The sequence below is a fragment of the Watersipora subatra genome, chromosome 5, assembly GCF_963576615.1.
Source record: "Watersipora subatra chromosome 5, tzWatSuba1.1, whole genome shotgun sequence".
Classification (NCBI taxonomy): domain Eukaryota; kingdom Metazoa; phylum Bryozoa; class Gymnolaemata; order Cheilostomatida; family Watersiporidae; genus Watersipora; species Watersipora subatra.
In genome coordinates, this window is record NC_088712.1 from 54,347,798 (window position 1) to 54,366,521 (window position 18,724).

Genomic DNA, 18,724 nt, shown 5'->3' on the forward strand with positions numbered 1-18,724 from the left:
TAATTTTTGTGCTTTGTGTCGTACAGGACTGGGTGTGCTCTTATTAAATCTATGAACCATTCAGTGTTCATTTTGATGATGTTTCAGTCATAACAAAATAGCGAAATGTTGTTGCTGTACTTTGGCAAATATCAAAGGTTGACTTACAACAAAATTCACATTACAGTTATTTGGTATCAAAAAATTCACCATGTCTTACTCTGTTGTGTTGTAGGTGCCAAACACGTGAAAATGTGATTACAAGCTCATAAACGCTCAAAAATGAAAAGCCGCCATAGATTGGAATCTCTTTATTTATTTGACGTATTCATTACAGTTTGGTTATCGTCTCGTCACGTGATGTTCTTACGTGAATTGAAAGGCCAATAAAAAGCTTAATATAAAACTTATTGTAGCACTAGTTTATGACAAACACTTCGGGTTTTACCGAAGACCCCGTATCAAATATAGATGCTCGCTACTTTACAGTTTTCTTTCGGCTTGGACTAATCATCAAGTCTTAATCTGATCATGTGACCCAATACTTCAAAAATAATTTTTGCAGCACTTTTCGATTATCACAGGTAACCAACAGGCTCATCATGATTATCAGCCAATGATATGTACTCATTCGAGCTAAGGTTGAAAAGTTTAACGATTTTTTACGGTAAGTTATAAGATATCAGTGCTAAAAGTGACAGCATTACAATGACAATAAAACAGACGCGTAAGAACAATAGACATGGTTTTATTGAATGCGTGAAGTATATTTGTGAAAATATTTTGACGAATGAGATTGCATGAAAGTGTAAACAGAAACCATCCTGTAACAAGTACATCCCATTTGAGCCGTTTTGGAAAGCGAATCCAAACTATGGCGGTCTCGTGTGGCTGCGATTAACTGTTCGTTTTTTGGCTTTTAAGAGCTTGTAATCACATTCCCACATATTTTGCACCTACAACACAACAGAGTAAGACATGGTGAATCTTTTCATATCAAATAACTGTAATGTGAATTTTATTGCAAGTCAACCTTCAAGTCAAAAAGTTGACAGCCAAAGCATCGCATTCTGCAGAAAAACAACCAATCGAAATGCACCTCGCGTGCAATGAAGTTCTGATTGAGCAAGTTAAGCATTACTCAGCATCAACTAGCCTAGCGGAATCCAGTTTTGATTAGTGCCACGCAGCACGATATCACACTAAATATCGCCTAGTGTGTTTGAACCTTAAGGTCCACTAGTAGAACTGATTGTTTCCATGCTTTTCATAAACCAACCTCCAGCTATTCAACTTGAGTTTCAGGTAATCATGGCCATCAGCAAGAGGTCTATACATAACTACTAATCTGTAGTAGGGTAACTCCCAGCCACTTAGCTAGTTGAATTCTGATCTCGAATTATTTACAAGCGTAAAGCTTACTGTATCAAGTTCTACTTCTGCCATCTTCTAGTAAGTGATAAGTAATTATTGCATATCAAATGTAAGTATTACCCTCCAAAACCAATCACCTTTGAACAGCATGTCATGGCCATGTCTGATCTAACAGCTGAAGTAGGTCCTTTTATACATGGATAACTAAAAGCAAAATCAGTGTCTGCTCTGTAAATTGAGACAATTGATCTAGAGTGGTGAGAGGGAAACAAGAGTGAAGGAAACAAGAGTGAAGGAATGAGAAATCCACTTGTTACTCACTAACATGAATGACCTACAGCATATTCAAACAACTGTAGAATAATGTACCATTTTTCCAATCTTTGAAGAACGTAATTTGATAAAAAAAAGTCCAAAAAGTATTCAAAAACTGAATTTGGGACACTAACATGATGATCGTCTATATTTTCTCCACACGACAAAATTTTATGTGCAGCAATCTTAGCCTCCATAAACAAATACAGGAGCTTTGATGAGTCTACAAAAACACACTCTGGCTTTGATAGGATTCATACAAGTGAAGAGGAGTACCTCCAAAAGCTGTCACAAAGTCTAAAACACGGTCTCCATTTTTAATTAGGAGCCGGCGCTGCACTTGTAAAAAACATGACTGATTTTGTTAAACCATACAACTTTTATCGTATTAACTAGGTAAATCAGACACGCTGATTCCGAATTTGTACTCAAAATAAAGATTAGTTCACTAACTTTCAGAGTAATGAAGGCTTTTTTACAGCGTTTTAATACCAGTCTCGAAAACAACACGATCGGCACAACAAGCTCCGCCCATAAATACGTGACGTAACCTAGCTTTTTAGGAACAGAATTTACGTAGGGATGTTTAGACCGATTTAGAATAATAGAGATGGGTGTTTTAAAATCCATTAATATCTAAATTCAGCCTTAAAAATAATTTGTTTTTCTGAAAGGTAGATAAGCTATTTAACATTGCATATTTAAAAAAGCGCGATAACAACGCTGGCTTGCAATAAAACCGCGCTTTTTGAGCTCATTTTTCTCGGCGTTCAGCCTATTTAAACATCATGTAACAAGCTACGAGCAATTTTAAATAGTCTATAGACCTTTCATAAAAGACTGAGATTAATTTACAGGCTGGATTTAGATAATAATGGGTTTTAAGACACCCATCTCTATTATTCTAAATCGGACTAAACATTCCTAACTTCCGTTCCTGAAAAAGCTAGGTTTCACATATTTATGGGCGGAGCTTGTAATGCCGATTGTGTTGTTTTCGAAACGGATATTGCAACGCTTTAAAAAACCTAAATGACTTTGAAGGTTAGTGGACCAATCTTTATTTTGAGAACAAAATCGGAATCAGCGTGGCTGATTTACCTAAAAAATACGATAAAATCTGTACGTGACAGTTCTGGTTTAAAGCTTTGTTAATGACTGACTTGAATAGAGTTGCAAATCTATGATTGAGTGGTAATACTGGTCTACACATTGTCTGATATGAAAATTTTCTGACACCAACTAGTGGGACAAAATCCAGTGGAATATGGGGGTTCGTATCATGGAATATTCTCAAAAACCCAAAAAAGCGATTGTTTTTAATAGAGGATTTAATAGAGGATTAAAAAAGGATACTGTGGCCAAGATTTGAACATAAGCATTATGCTATTCTTCTTAAAAAACATCTAAATGTAAATTAATGCCTTATGACTAAAGAACACTGCGTTCCAACCTGAGTCAAAGATAGCTATGCTCCAGCATCTTATGCTCAAAACCTAATAAAAACCGACCTTTCGTGATAAACAGATAGGCTGTCATACTTAAAAATCAAGATATAAGCTATCAAATATCTTCATGACTGACATTTCTCATAAAAAAGATACCTGAACGATAGAATTTCATTATTAAATCCAAGCCCAAAACCCCCAAAATTTAAGAGTAAATAATATAATAGATTGTCACTCATTTCTTCAGAATTGAACAAAATTAACCAAAAAATGTGTGTGAAAGCTGAATACCAGCAAAATAATGACAAATTGAAACACGAAAAAGTCAATAGGAAACTCATTATCTGTCTTCTTAAATAATCCCATGAGCATTTCTACAGAGCGGGTTAGTCTCCAGTATGAGTGGGAGTAGTTGGTGAGTCAATAGTTGATAACTATGGGATGGTTTCTTTTTAGACTGAGGCGAATCTGTTTAAAATCAGATTATAATATAATAGGTGAAAATAAAAGTATAACAGCTTGAAAGGTTAACTAGATATGGAAGTTATTCCTAATTATGATCTTTGCTACTGCGACTCTGTAAGGCCCACTAAAAGACCAAATGAGTAGTTATACATATACCGTCACTGTAACATAAGACTACCCCCATTCAGCAAGAGGAAAGTTTGACAATGATTTACAAAATTTACAGTCAAATTACCCTCAAGTTTCATTGCACACCATGACAAATGGCTGAAACCATATAATTTCATTCCATTGTGGTATATTCAGTGAAAGATCACAGGGATTCATTCGAACTGCTGGACTGGCAAGTGAAGAACACGGCAGCGACACCCCACCTTGTTTTTTTCTTATGAGAAATCTTGTTTTAAAAGTTGAGCAAAAGGCTTATAAGCACTAAAAATCCAACATTCTTTCCACACAGAACCTTTTACATATTACACCTAAAATTTAAAAATTGTGGTAACTGTTATAATGTGGAGTTTCCTCAAGGTAGTTTTATTGTATGAATGTTGACAAGGATAATTCAAGACGAGTGCTTAGCTAGGCTGCTTGATCAGTACTGATGAGTCATAAAGATAACACCTGCTGGACTACCCATAACATTGCTTCAAGGTCGCACATACTTAGTGCACATATAACACGCTCCTTTTTGGGAGGACAGTAAAACAAAACTTAAAATGTCAGTGAATACAAAAGCATAAAAATAGAAAATGTTTATAATAGAGTTTGGAGCTGAGTTAAATAAAATGTATGTCGGTGGATGCAGCTCACTAAGCGAGGTGAGTGTTACATGCTCAATTTTTAAAATTAGTTTTCTGGCTGGGGGTACCTCACTGGTGGTTTGGATATGCGACCTGACCTAGTTGTGTGGGTTTGCGCAGATGGAGGTGACTGATAAATACTACTGGGCTGGTGGGTGGTATGTGAAGACTGTGAGGTATCTGATGAGGTTAAAGGCTGTGTGGCCTCTGACCATGTGTCATTGCGGTCTACACCTTGTGCCGGTTTATGTTCCACTGCCATAAAATTACGCATGGTTCTATTATCTAAATGCGAAGATTGCAGGGTTGTTGGGGCTTCCTTGTATGGCCTCAAGAATTTTATGTTCCTTCTAAAAACTCTACCCTTGCCAATATCCACATAAAAGCTCCTGGGTGTCTCTGCTCTCCGGATGATCACACCATCTACCCAACGCCGATGGCCTAGTTGGCACCAAACTTTCATGCCTACACACATCCCAATAGGTCGCCTAGCAGGGCTTGTGTTAAACATATCTTGCGACTGGCGCTCTCTGAAAACTTTCTCAATGACGTTAATGTCTACTTTTTGAAGTTTGAGCTGTTGAGGCATGAACTGAAGATTGTTTATTAGATTTCTTGACTGTAATAGCACTGAAGGTGATGGTAATTTACCCCCCAGTGGTGTAGATCGAAGGGAGGCTAAGACATCAAACAATGTTTGATTTGACTCATGGGCCTTTTTCAGGCTGCTCTTGATAGTTTGATTCATCCTTTCAGCAAGGCCGTTAGAACGAGAATAATACGGACTAGATTTGATGTGCTGTATCTCAAGTTCTTTTAGAAACTGTTTAAATTCAAATTATGTAAAATACGAGGCATTATCAGAAACTAGGATCTCAGGTCTACCAAAGTCAAGGAACTGCCTACGCAGTATCTCAACAATGTTACTTGATTTTGCACTCTTCAGCTCACAGCAGGTAGGCCATTTGGAATATATGTCTACCGTGACTATATACTCTTTGCCAGCTAAGTGAAAAACATCTATGCTTACAGATTGCACTGGATACTGCGGTATGTCATATGGTTCATAAGCACATTGTGCATTTGCCCTAACATTCTCCTGGCATGTTGCACAACTCAACACCACATCCTGTATCTGCCCCTGATAACCTGGCCAGTACACGGAATTTTTGGCTTTCTCTATGCACTTACTAACCCCTAAATGTCCTATGTGAATAATATCTATTACCTGCTTGCGCATAGACACTGGGATGACTATTTGACTGTTTTTAAGTATCAGACCATCGTGTGTCGTCAAATCGTATCTTGCTGCCCAAAATGGTTTCAGTGGTTCAATGCACTTGCTCCTCTTAGCTGGCCAGCCATTTCGTATGTAGCTGCTAAGGATTTGTAGAGTGCTGTCTGATTGCACTGTGCTAAGGAGCCGGTCTTTGAACGTTGAGTTTCTAAGGACACTGCTTGTGACTGAATGAATTTGTTCATTATTTAGTGAGCTTAGCGCTTCCGCATCTTCACATAAATCTGCCAAAAAGGCACGCGATAGTGTGTTTGCAAGAACTAGAGCTTTACCTGGTTTATGCACAAGTGTGTAATCATATAATTGATTGCGTAGTCTCATTCTCAATAGCCTGGGACTGATATCATTAAGACCCTTATTCATGATTCCTATGAGTGGAAGATGATCCGTTTCCACCACTACATGTTGACCATATATATATTGATGGAATCTTCGTAAGCCAAACTGAACTGCCAGATATTCTTTTTCGATTTGAGCATACTTTTTCTGAGTGTCTGTCAGTGTGCAGCTAGCAAACTCAATTGGCTGCCGGTTATGCATTATCACTGCACCCATGCCAAACTGACTGGAGTCCACAGATAATACAATAGGCAGGTCTGGATCAAACATTCGTAATGCTGGAGTGGATGTCACCATAGCCTTCAGTCGCGCCCAGGACTCGTCATGTGTGCCTGACCACGACCAAGTCGCATTTTTTTCGGTTAATTCTCTCAGCGGGGTGGTTATGTCTGACAAATTAGGGTAAAACTTTGAGAGATAAGTTGCCATTCCAAGCAACCTACAAACGTCTTCCAGATTTTGTGGTTGAGGCATGTCAATGACTGCCTTGATCTTAGCTGGATCAGGCTTGATGACCCCATCCCCAATTATGTGACCTAGATATTTGATGTGCTTTTGTCTGAATGTACACTTAGACTCATTTAACCGGAGGTTCCTTTCTCTGAACCTCTCTAGCACTGATTTAAGGATTGCCTCATGTTCAGCCATTGTAGGTGCATGAATCAAGAGGTCACCGACATAGCACTCCACGGCTTTTATATCCTCAAATAGTTCAGAAACTGCGACAAAATACCTCTGGGCTTGAAGAAATACCATATGGCAACCTTAAAAACCTGTATCTACCGAAGGGAGTGGCAAATGTGGTGAGTAGGCTACTATCTTCGTCTAGCTCCAACTGTAAGAAGCCAGATGTAGCGTCTAACGTTGTGAATACCCGCGATTTAGATAGTTTAGCAGATATTTCTGATGCTGTTGATAATGCAAAATGTTCACGTCGTAAACATTTATTCAACTGGGTAGGATCTAGACAAATTCTAAGTGAGCCATTTGGTTTTAATACATTTACAATAGGGTGAACCCAATCTGTGGCCTGTTTCACTTTGGCTATAGTGCCCTGAGATTCCATTTTTTGAAGAGTGTCCTTCAACTTATCGTGCAATCTAAAGGGAACCCTTCTTGCACTTTGAATTATTGATTTAGCATTTTCTTTCAGTTGCAAGGCATGTTTGCATGGGAGGCACCCCAAACCACTGAATACATCTGGGTAAGCTTTAGCAAGGTCATCGCTGACTGTATTTGAGACATTGACTAAACCCAATTCCATTGCACTTGGTAATCATAACAAGGTCTTCTGACCAGCACTTGATGACACTATTACAAAATCTAGTGGTACAAAACGAGCGCTAACATCCACCAACAATGTTACTTTACCTAGTACATCTAATTCATGGTTGCTAAATGAAACTAATGACTTGCCATACTTTTGTAGAGGTGTATGCACCAATAAAGAGTCAAATATCCCTTTAGGCATGACATTGCATGAAGCTCCAGTGTCAACTTTGAGATGTAGCGGCTTTTCATTGCACCTTGCGGTGATGCACCATTCTCTTCGGCTCTTGTTGTTGCTGTTCACAGTAAAAGTTATGTCATTCTGTTCTCCACTGGTCTCTACTAGATCATATGCAGCTTTGGCAGCAAACTTACATTGTGGTGCCATACAAGCTATGCTGAAATGATTCATCTTGTGGCAATTTCGGCACTCTGCCGTATGCAGGGCATGCTCCTTTAGCGTGATTCGACTTGCAGTATTTACAGTTATTTACCCTGCTGCCGTTCTTGTTCTTATGAGCTAGATGAGTCGGTTGTTGTACCGTATTAATATTAGCAGTCTCTTTGTCGATCTTCATATCTGTAAGATAATGTTTGGTGGCTTCCGCCCGACGACACAGCTGTATGGTTTTGTTCAAATCCGGATTGCCATCTAAATTGAATATGTCCTCTCTGACTTCTGGTGAGTTAATGCCACATACAATCCTGTCTATCAGAGCACTATTTTGTTCATCAGCATGTATATTGCAAGTAGACAAGAGTCCGCGTAGTGCAGTTAAAAAATTGTTGAATGATTCACCTGGAAGCTGTGCTCTGTTATGAAACTTGTACCGCTCATAGATAGTTTTTACTTGCGGTGTAAAGTGTCGGGTGAATGCCTCCTTAACCTTTTCAATATCCTTGCGGTCTTCTTCAGGAAGATTGAAAGTTCGGAATATCTCTTGACCCTGTGGTCCAAGTAGGGTTAACAGTATGGCTACTTGGATTTCTCCCCCTTTTGTTGACTTCTCTGTTGCTAGCATATAAAAGTTAAATTGTTCAAGCCATTCATGCCAACTTCTGCTAGTCTCACTAGGGTTGCCAGCATTAGATATAAAGCAGCCTGGAGCTCGCAAACCACCCTCTGCCATTACTATCCAGAAGTGATAATCCACGCTATATGCTATAGACGTCCTGACACCATGTTATAATGTGGAGTTTCCTCAAGGTAGTTTTGTTGTATGAATGTTGACAAGGATAATTCAAGACGACTGCTTATCTAGACTGCTTGATCAGTACTGATGAGTCATAAAGATAACACCAGCTGGACTACCCATAACATTGCTTCAAGGTCGCACATACTTAGTGCACATATAACAGTAACCGAAGAGATGAAAAGACAACAGTTTTACTTGCTGACAAACCACAACTGTGGGAAAGCTGCTAAGGTTTCACTTGCTTAGATTCTGTTCCACCGACCGATGAGTTGCTCATGCTTCAGTCACTTAACCTTTTGACTAAGAGTCTCTGTAAAAGTTATTCTTACATATTTTTTATTAGTATAAATTATACTGGTCCTTTTAGGGTATTTTATAAAAAGTTTCAAAAGGATCATGTGATTCTATCAGAATAAAAAAGATCTTACATATTTATTCTGCACTTCTTTTTACATTTTCGAGGTGATACAGTTTTTAGAGAAATTGATGAAACCAAAAAACATGATTTAATCTGAGAGCATTGTATTTCTAGTTGCTTGAAGAGTCTTACAATTAAATCACATAAAATGTGAGATTCAATGATGTTTAGGTTTCAATGTTGGCTGGGGACTTCATTATGAATAGCAATTCAGCTACCCTACAGGATGAATTTATTCGCTAAGTTAAATTTCGCGAAAATTGCCATTTCATACATATTCGCGGATTAATTTATTGGCGGCTGAAAACAGTCACTCTCTATGAAGAGTTAACTCTATTGCGGCTAGCAATAGAGTTAACCCTACGCATGCGCACATTGCGTGTTTTGGTTTCTATTTAGCTTACAACTACGAGTCGATCGTGCTAAGCTATAAATTTTTTGCTGCATTCAGAGGTTTTTACGAATATTCATCGATTTGGAGGTCTTTGATGAACCAGCAACTTGTGGTGAGTAATGAGTTTTCTTCAAAACCATTTACTAAATTAGTTGAATTTTACTTTGGTTTTCGGTAAAACGCAATATTTATATTTTCCATCTCTACCGCTTCTTTATTTGTTTTAGTGTGAGAGAGATTGTTCATCATACGCGGAGGCACAATGACTGCAAGGGTGGTAGATGTCATTATTAGAAGACCACCAATCATTCAGGGAGGTCTTGAAATTGAGGTAGAAGTGACCGCAGCTGCTAACGAGAAGAATATATCTGTTTTAAAAAAAGGAACAAAAACGCCTTTACGAGCACAAATTTTTGGCCAACCGGTAGAACTTTGCAATAGTAAGCTACGAGGAGAGTTCTGGTGATAACTCCCTTACCAGCCATGTAGTAGCGAGAAAATCATTTTTAACATCTACCCAAGACTGTGACAGTGATATAGAGCTGCTATTACCAAAATAACTAGTCCGAGAGCACCATTATAGAGCACTAGTATTCCCTTATCAAGAGTACCAGTTTAATTTTATTGCTAGACAACCGCCATATGGACTAAACTGTTTATATTTACTCCATTCACCGTTTGTAAAATAATATTTGTATTTGAAATATTTTATTTGTACACTCAAGTTTGTAATAAATTATAATATATCTATACATGAAATGAAATATATAATATAATCATGTTTGCTGCAGCGATATCAAGGAATTGTTGTTGATGAAGAGGTCTAGGCTGACTGGTTGCTTCTCTGCCAATATTCCTGCCTTGATGAATATTACTACTTGTCTCTAGTTTTCGTAATCGGAATAGATTATATTTTATTCTCAATCTGCAGTAAACACACAAAAAAATTAATAAGTGTTAAGGAAGTACAAAAACAATAGCTGAAGTATTTAATGAAAGCGATCAGTTTTTAAACAAAAGAATGAATTAACGCAGTTAATTATGGAAAAACGTATCTGCACTGCAAATCAAATACATACCATAATGTCCAGATCAGAATCATTGTCGTCATCAACTTCGGTATTAGAGGTTATTAGAGTTGATTTCAATGTAAAAAGACCGTAGGAGAGATTTTTGCGATGACGAAGCCATGCCGAATAACTTCTGAAAACCTTGAATAATTTTGTAAAGAAGTTTGATGCAATGGCAATTAAACTCGAAGCCCCGGCGATGATTTTAAAGAAGTTTTGGAACTCAGCTACGCTTAGTACTTCTGCCTAGCGGCTATTTTTGCGATGACGCCATTCTGCATATCTTTGACAACCTTGAATAATTATGTAAAGAAATGTGATGCATTGGCAATGGGGTTACCTCAAAGCCCCAGCAATGATTTTAAAAAGGTTTTGGAACTCAACTATGTTTAGTATTTACGCCTAGCGGCTAGTTTTTAATTTGAGGCAGTAGTTATTCTCTCTTGTGATTAAAAATAGAACTAATTATTCACGGAATTTAATAATTCGCAGAATTGACTGTGCGCGAAATCGCAAATTTTTATAACTATCGAGTTTTTTTTATCCTGTAGGGTATTTTTCAAATAATTTTTCTGATAAAAAGCTATTAGCTTTTTTTGAGGATAACTTATATTGGATGAAGACAACCTTGGCTGTGCCAGTGTAAAGTATGTGATAAAACACAATTGCAAAAATAAAATGTATTAAAATGTAATTTCAGCTGTTGTGGTTTGGTGTGAATGTGCACATGGGAACTCCTCACCCCATGACATTCTATTACACTGCATGACTTTTTTTCTTACCTGTATCCCCATCTATATTTTATGATTAAATTGGTAAACGGTTAACGCTCATTTGGTCGTGTGTTGTGGCTTAAGAATTGGGCCTACCTTTGAACACTCTTGAACAGTAGAGTGTGAGGAAATGGTTTATTTGGTGAACAATGCGTTACTATTGCTTTGGCTGCGTATATTAGAGTTTATTGCTGTCTTATGCCACACTTCAGATTTGTTGGTGATTAGATTACCACCTTTTTTTTTAATTTCTTGCCGTCTATGTGCATTAACTACTCAATACCCAGCAGATCCGGATGTTTGATCATGCTTTTTCAGAAAACTACTGTGTATACATGTGATGGTGTGGCTGTCAGCCAGCCGGGCACTAACACGGAGTGTTTCGGCTAGAAGGTGAGGAAGTAGTGGCATGCAATAAGCTGAGCAATTGCATAATAGCCAGTTCGGCTAACAGAATCAAGCTGGAAAGGCCAGGGCCATCTCAGCTGCTAAGTCTAAAAAACTAGGCTCGGCTAAACCAGTCACATTATGATTTATATACAAGAGCCAAATCACCTAGACAAGACTAACTGAGAGTAAAGGAGGTAGAACCAAGCAAAAGAACAAGCATATATAAAAAGGCCAGATGAGCCAAGAAAGTCAGAGATCACTGGCAGTCTCTTGCATGCTGTTCTTTGTAATGCGCACGCATTGACTGGGTATTTATATATATATATATATATAAATACATATAATAATATATATATATAAATATATATATACATATATAAATATATATATAAATATATATACATATATATATACATATATATATATAAATATATATATATAAATATATATATACATTGTATATATGCGAAATATATATCTATTTTATTTCCTAAACACTCAGTGTGTTTGTTTGATTTATCAGCCTTGTGAAAAGTGAAGGGCCGGGCAGAGTTCTTTACAATGGCAGATATATGGACATCAGCTTTCTTCTTGAAGCCAACCATTTCGGGGGAATCATGGAAAATTGAAGAATGTGCTCTATAGCACCCAGTGCCTTTTAATATTTTTTGTATTGATTAAATTTCAAGTTCGATTGCCTGATGATTCTCAGATATTATGGGTAGCTGACTCAGTCTAGACAAGTATTCCTTAGTTTTTAAGCCAGGCAAAAGTCCAGTTAACAAAGTTAGTAACATGGCATTTCCTTAGTTTGTAAGCCGGACAAAAAGTCCAGTTAACAAAGTTAGTAACATGGCATTTGGTGTCATTAAAAGATGCCATCCATTCAGCAAACACTTAGTTTTTTATATTAAAGTTGAGGTGACTCGTTGTAGCATCAATTCAGTAGTTACTTTGGTATTTATAAATTATAATTTACATAGAGACTGGTATTGCAGCTCGCAACTCCATGGAAAGCTTGTACGTATATAATAAAAGATTTTGGTGTAAGAAGTGAGCTCTAAAAAACCAGAACTTTGTGTCATCTTTGAAGACACTGGTCTTCTTATGAAAATTCACTGTCTTCTGTTTGCCAGAAAATCCTGGCTTCATTTTATGAGCCAGTAGTTTAGATCAGGAAGTCACCATATTTGGTGCATCAGCCCTGGAGACTTTATCGAGGACATTTTTAAAATCCAGTGCTACAGAGTGGATTATAGAGGATGCCTCAACTGTTTCAATCATATTGTTAAAGTTTGCACTTAGCTGTGTCTCACAAGACATTTTTTTTCATGAAGCCATGCTGTATATTAGCGAATACTAAGATAATGGTCGATCAAGATCTGCTTTTAGGTAATGAAGTAAGATGTGCTCTGTCAACTTAAAAAGGATACTTGAGAGTGATATGGAGCAATAGTTGTCGGCTAGCTCCGGGCTGCCTCCTTTATAAATCGAGGTGACACACATACCTGCCAACTCTCACGCATTGAGGGTGAGACTCACGCAATCACCCCAAAGAAAAAATGAAAATGCGTGAGAAATGCGTGAGATTTTTGCCCTAATTTCCACAATTTATATATACTATCATTACCTCGTAGGATTCTTCACGCTAAACCACCTAGGGATGTAAGGGGCGTGCCTCAATTAGACCCAAATGGATTTTTTCTTTGTAAAACAATGTTCCAGTAATTGGTTTCATAATTAGAATCTATGAATTAATGTTACATAGAGGTCTGCAATTTAAGGTCTCGTATTGTCTTTGGTAAAAAGCTATTGTGGAAGAGTGACCTGTTTGTTTGTAGAGTGATTGGAACTCCGTGTCTTTGAGATCTAGTTTGTATAAAGTTTGTTGGTATGGTAATGAGCTTGTCATAAGATTCTGTGAGTGCAGGATGTATATCTTCTTTGCTTAGTACTTTCATAAGTAGCCTCATTCTTTGTTGTTAGATACATTGGGGCAATTGATACATCAATTGCCCCAAAACCAAATCTCACGCATTGCCCCACTCTTGGGTTGGCAGGTCTGGTGACACAGCCAGCTTTTATTAAGAATGGAAGTTTTTTTAGTAGCAATAGTGGCTTGTACAATGTGCTTCAAGTATGTTGCTGTTACTTTGTCATCGCAAGAACATCCGGTTAATTAGGCAGATTATGTATGACGTCCATGTGCCATTCCAAGTCTCAACAATTCCATTTAGGTGTTCTGTTCAACCTTCTTCATCAAGCTGCTGTCAATGGCTGAACTATTTATACAAAAAAACTATCGAACAAAATATTACTGGTCTACAATGAACGTAAAAGCTCGACATAATGCAATAACGCCAGCCGCTACTAGTAAAACGAATTGACTCTTACTAACTTCTTGAAACGACCTACCATACGCTTGCGCGTCCATTGAACTCTAACCCATGGACCTACCTAAAAAGTTCCAATACTTGGGAGCTAGTCTCTTAGGCTTACATTTAGTGTACTAAGCTATCCCCGTAAAACTACCGTACACACAGTTACTTATACTAAGACATATTAGCTGACTGACATTTGCAGGATCCAAGGGTATTTAAACGCAAGTTTTAATTCGGCTCGCTGCCTTATTGAAAGCGAGGTTAGTTAATAATTGGGTCAGCTTACGAATTGTTTAGTTTTCGGCTAACTTTTGTTAGCGTTCAAGTAGATTTTTTATAGAATTGTTTGATATTTTATTTCAGCATCACATACTTAATTAACGGTTTTATTTATATGTTATTGTTAGTTAATGCCGCTATGACGAAAAGCCTTGGGTGTTGTATCTGCGCTGCTAGGCTGTAAGCTTGAGTTGTTTTGACGACACATGTAGGAATAGCTGTTTTACAGCTGACTTTAGACTAAATAATCCTCAAGTTAAATTTTTGCAGTTTCTGAGTTTTGGTTTATTTTGATTGTAATGGCAGCTTTGTGCAAAATTTCTATGACGATCATGGTGAGATATTTCTGCTATCTGCATAACTGGTTAGGATTTTAGTCATGGTTACAGGCAGACCTACCAACCCAAGAGTGGGGCAATGCGTGAGATTTGGTTTTGGGGCAATTGATGTATCAATGATAGTATATATAAAATTGTAGAAATTGGGGCAAAAATCTCACGCATTTTTATTTTTACTTTGGTGTAATTGCGTGAGTCTCACGCCCAATGCGTGAGAGTTGGCAGGTATGGTTACAGGGGCATTGTATAATGATTTAGATTAGTATTGTAGTCTGCTATTGTAAATATGTTGATTGTACTGGTGTAAGGAATATGTAAGTTTGATTTTGGCTTTGTAGTAGACCGTTTGTGTGGAATGCTTAGTTGCGTTGTTTCTGTAACTATCCAAAGTCGGTCACCTAAAACATTTTCTCTTGCAGATTGTTAGTTAGCTAGTTATCTAGCTCGTTGAGAATAAACTATACATTTCTTTTGTTTCACCGCATAAATTTGTTCTTCATTTCAAACTAATATACCATGCTTATGAGGCAATGGTATTTTAGGAAATTATTTATAGTGGATTGAGAGGTGGCAAAAGCTTGTCTGTTTACTAAGTGTTTTCTCAACAGTGTAGTGTCAATTCATGAACATAATTCACATGCATTCGGCTAATATATCTAGCACTAGTGCATATTGTCATTCTTTGTGAACAATTCTTTTAAGCCAACCATTATTTTCAAACAGTCAGAACATATTTTGCATTCATTGTCGCCTTAATTATCAGTAAGGGAGCTCGTTTCGGTCTCCATTCTAAAACAAGAAAATATTTAACAAAATATTAGTCAACAAGACAATGACATGAATGACAGTTGTAACCCACAATTTTTTTGTGTGCATGTTGTGTCACAATGGAAAAATATAAATTCATTTCGCTGTATGATGTAAAAAGTTAATTTCTTTCATCTTTTCTATTGTATGCTATTTTATTATTCTTTCATAGTATTCACACCAGTAACACTTTAGGTGGCTCAATATGCCTCACCAATAAAGTTTGCTGCTGGCTGCCAATATTTCATAAGTCATAATGGATGATTATAGTGATTATTCACAAACACTGTTAGGGTTTAGTTGAGTGTTTCCATTTTTTCTTTTTTTATTGCAGAATTTTGATTTGCTTACCAACATTTTGGTCATTGCAAGTAAACTTGGGTCCAACTCTTACCACAAACGGTTAGACATAGATTTTTATCAAACAACTGGTCAGGTAGACTTGGCTCATGTCAGTATCTACTACAGTGCAATCTTGATTAATCCTGATTTACCTTGCTTCGTGCATTGTATACCTGCCAGGTTAACTAAGGAGATAAAAGGGGAGGGAGATAAATCATTTCTCATGTCTGGAATTATTGTGTCTGAGAGGTGTAAGCCATTGAACAGAATGTTTTATCTGAGGTGTCACAAACAGTCAAGTACTACCATTTATCAGCAACATAATTTATTTGAAGATCAACTTAATGCATATGTAACACATGCAAATAAAAGCACCTTCATTGACTTGACAACTTCCTTTAACTATCAGCTTTTGTCAATTGCCAAACCGTTGTTATGGTGATGTCACTTTATTAGGCAGTCTGCAAACTAAATACAACCCGTCTCATTCGTTATAGGCCCTACAATATTTTCTTGGAATGTTATTAACAAACTTAATTAAATTCCATATCAGCAAGTGTTGTAGTTCAAATTTTATTGTTAAATACCTGAGTTTTTCTAAAAATGAAATTGCGAATCACTCTTTGTGTTGAGTAAGTTATCTGAATGGCTTATACTATAGAAAAACCCTGTGTTTCCACAAACTTTTTTAAACTCGATGAATGTTTAGAATGTCTTCGCGTCGATCATCTCGTCAGAGATGACCTGTGTCTTTGCTAATATTGCTCTGTAGTACATGATAGACAATGGCGGTACTCTTGTATGTCGTACATGTATAACGATTTTAATGTATTAGTATTTATGCGTTATCTTAGTCTTTACATGAACTAGATGTTACTAAACAATATTTACACTTTAGGAAAACTTAAAAAGAATGGAAATATCATATTACACCTTTTTTGTAGGCTTTGTCTCATCGTATTTGATATGCGAGCGTTTCATAAGTATTTATAGCTCAATCTATAGCTCATATTTTGTAAGTGAACAATGACTCATCTTCAAATGGCCTTTAGGAAGCGCTTATCAATTTTCATTGCACAATGCCATAACTTATTTGACATTCATTAAATTTTTAGATGACATGTTGAAACTTGAAACTGTATATTTGGCGAGAGTACAGCTACGGGGAAGTTTTTGAAGGTGACAAATGCTTTGACTATTAGCTAATAAGTTGACAAGCAAGTTGTAAATTAGTGACCATCGATTAGTTAATTCTACAAGTACTTGTTCTTGTTCAATATATACTGGTTTACACTATATTGCTGTTGTTTATTTGGCGTTCATCGTCGGCTATGTACATCGTGAACCGATGGCGTCGATGATGAAACGCGGATACATCGGAAGAGTTTGCAGCTGTCAAACTTTCACGATAGTTCGCCGAGCATCAACGACCACCTGTACAATGCGTACCATTTTGGCAAAGGGGATTCGCTGTTGCGGATAGCTTTATCCATTGAGTATTTGTCTCTTTTTATCTATCTAGTATTCGATTCGAACACGTGGCAAAAATGAGGTTCCTTCGGGAAAAGTTAAAATTGAAGCAAACAACAGCGTTTGTTTATAATAATGTGAACATTGTTATCACCGAAGTTATTGACTGAAATCATTGTTATCGCCGAGATACGGCGATATAGTGTGAACTGGTCTTTAAGGGCTTATATTGATTGAGTTCAAAAGTCAAAGTTCCAAAATTTTGATTATCTTACAGATAATTGGCATTACTTTGTTAAACATCAGCTTTAAGCTGATGTCAATTGGTCATTCATGAGAATCATTCATTCGTCATTCGTCATCACTTGGTCATCTGCCAGGCTCTATCAAAATGTACAGTTTTGAATATTGTTGAATCCTCCTGGAGTTGTCTGCTAGTGCCTTAGTTTTTTGTGTACAGTGTATCTGACGTTAAAAAGGCGATAACATAATTTTATAAGGATCAGATTTAGATTGAGCTTTAAAATTACAAAAAAGCAAGATTTAAATATATATTACATTTTTTTTTTAATCTGCCAAAGTTAAAATCTGTTTCACTTTATTTGCTATTAGAACTGTCTTCTTCATAACTATGATAGCCACTGAGCAAGATTAGCTATCTGGCAATCAGTGGTGATGAAATTTCAACTTTTCACCCTAGTCAGGCCAGGTGTAATGGATGAAATGCAAGAAAGAAACTAAACTGCTTAGTTGTCAGCTGCTAGATTATATCACCTTTTTCGGTAACAAAAGAGCATTGTGGCTGATGGCCAGCTGTCTAACTCTTCTCAATTACAAAGATTTTTTAGCAGGTACCTTCTCATCCCTTTGATGGATCGCTTTCGGAGAACTCTGAGTTTCCGTTCGCGCAAGAAAAAACGAAAGGCGCAAGAACAAACTGAGTCAGCGCAACCACACCAATGGCAAGAGGATGATAACAAGGTTCGAGATGGAACCTGCAGCTTCCAGGTCAAGGTAAACTATTTAGACACAAAATGTTTAGCAATAGTGGCACATATAACTAAGGACAAATTGGTTTCGATACTTTGCTCATGAGCATAAGGACGGTTGATATTTAGCCTTTGTTCTTGCTGCTTTCGGTATCTAGAGAGCTGCGTCAGACTGGCTCACGATCATGCTGATGCTCTGAAAGCCCTGAACTGTCTTTGGTCGCTAGCTACGCTGAATGGTATAGCCCTGAACTGTCTTTGGTCGCTAGCTACGCTGAATGGTATAGCCCTCAACTGTCTTTGGTCGCTAGCTACGCTGAGTGGTATAGCTCTGAACTGTCTTTGGTCACTAGCTACGCAGAGTGGTATAGCGTAATGATTTTTTTCTCCCTGATGAAATGTTTACACAAGTTTTTTATTGACTATTTCCAGCAATCTTTTTTCTTAGACAGAAATAATATTGCAGCAATGAATTTTCTGACAGTAAAAGGGGCATTTTCTACTACTATAATCAGATCCTCAGACTTGCAAAGTGTTCGGAATAAATGATGTAACTCTTGGACCTAATGCCACAGCCATCAGCATAGTGTT

General features: G+C 37.2%; 2 protein-coding genes and 1 long non-coding RNA gene across 6 annotated transcripts in view; 2 read left to right on the plus strand and 1 right to left on the minus strand.

Annotated features, from left to right (window-relative positions):
- LOC137396805 (nicotinamide riboside kinase 2-like) overlaps positions 1–13,971 on the minus strand; it is a 40,798-nt gene extending 26,827 nt beyond the window's left edge. For 2 of the 3 annotated variants that reach the window (XM_068083115.1, XM_068083117.1), the window contains exons 1-2: positions 13,943–13,971; positions 1,474–1,557 (exon numbers count right to left, since the gene is read on the minus strand). In XM_068083115.1, coding sequence (XP_067939216.1) covers positions 1,474–1,514 — 41 coding nt within the window. In that variant the 5' untranslated portion in view covers positions 1,515–1,557; positions 13,943–13,971. Of the gene's footprint in view, positions 1–1,473; positions 1,558–13,354; positions 13,450–13,942 lie in introns of those variants that run through there. The other variant, XM_068083116.1, reaches the window with a different exon arrangement.
- Positions 1–18,724, plus strand: part of LOC137396285 (uncharacterized) — a 117,013-nt gene that overhangs the window by 32,721 nt on the left and 65,568 nt on the right. The window lies entirely within an intron of this gene.
- The window catches only part of LOC137396283 (protein numb-like), a 35,424-nt gene continuing 33,471 nt past the window's right edge, over positions 16,772–18,724 (plus strand). For both annotated transcript variants that reach the window (XM_068082480.1, XM_068082479.1), the window contains exons 1-2: positions 16,772–16,853; positions 17,996–18,158. In XM_068082480.1, coding sequence (XP_067938581.1) covers positions 18,015–18,158 — 144 coding nt within the window. In that variant the 5' untranslated portion in view covers positions 16,772–16,853; positions 17,996–18,014. The remainder of the gene's footprint in view (positions 16,854–17,995; positions 18,159–18,724) is intronic.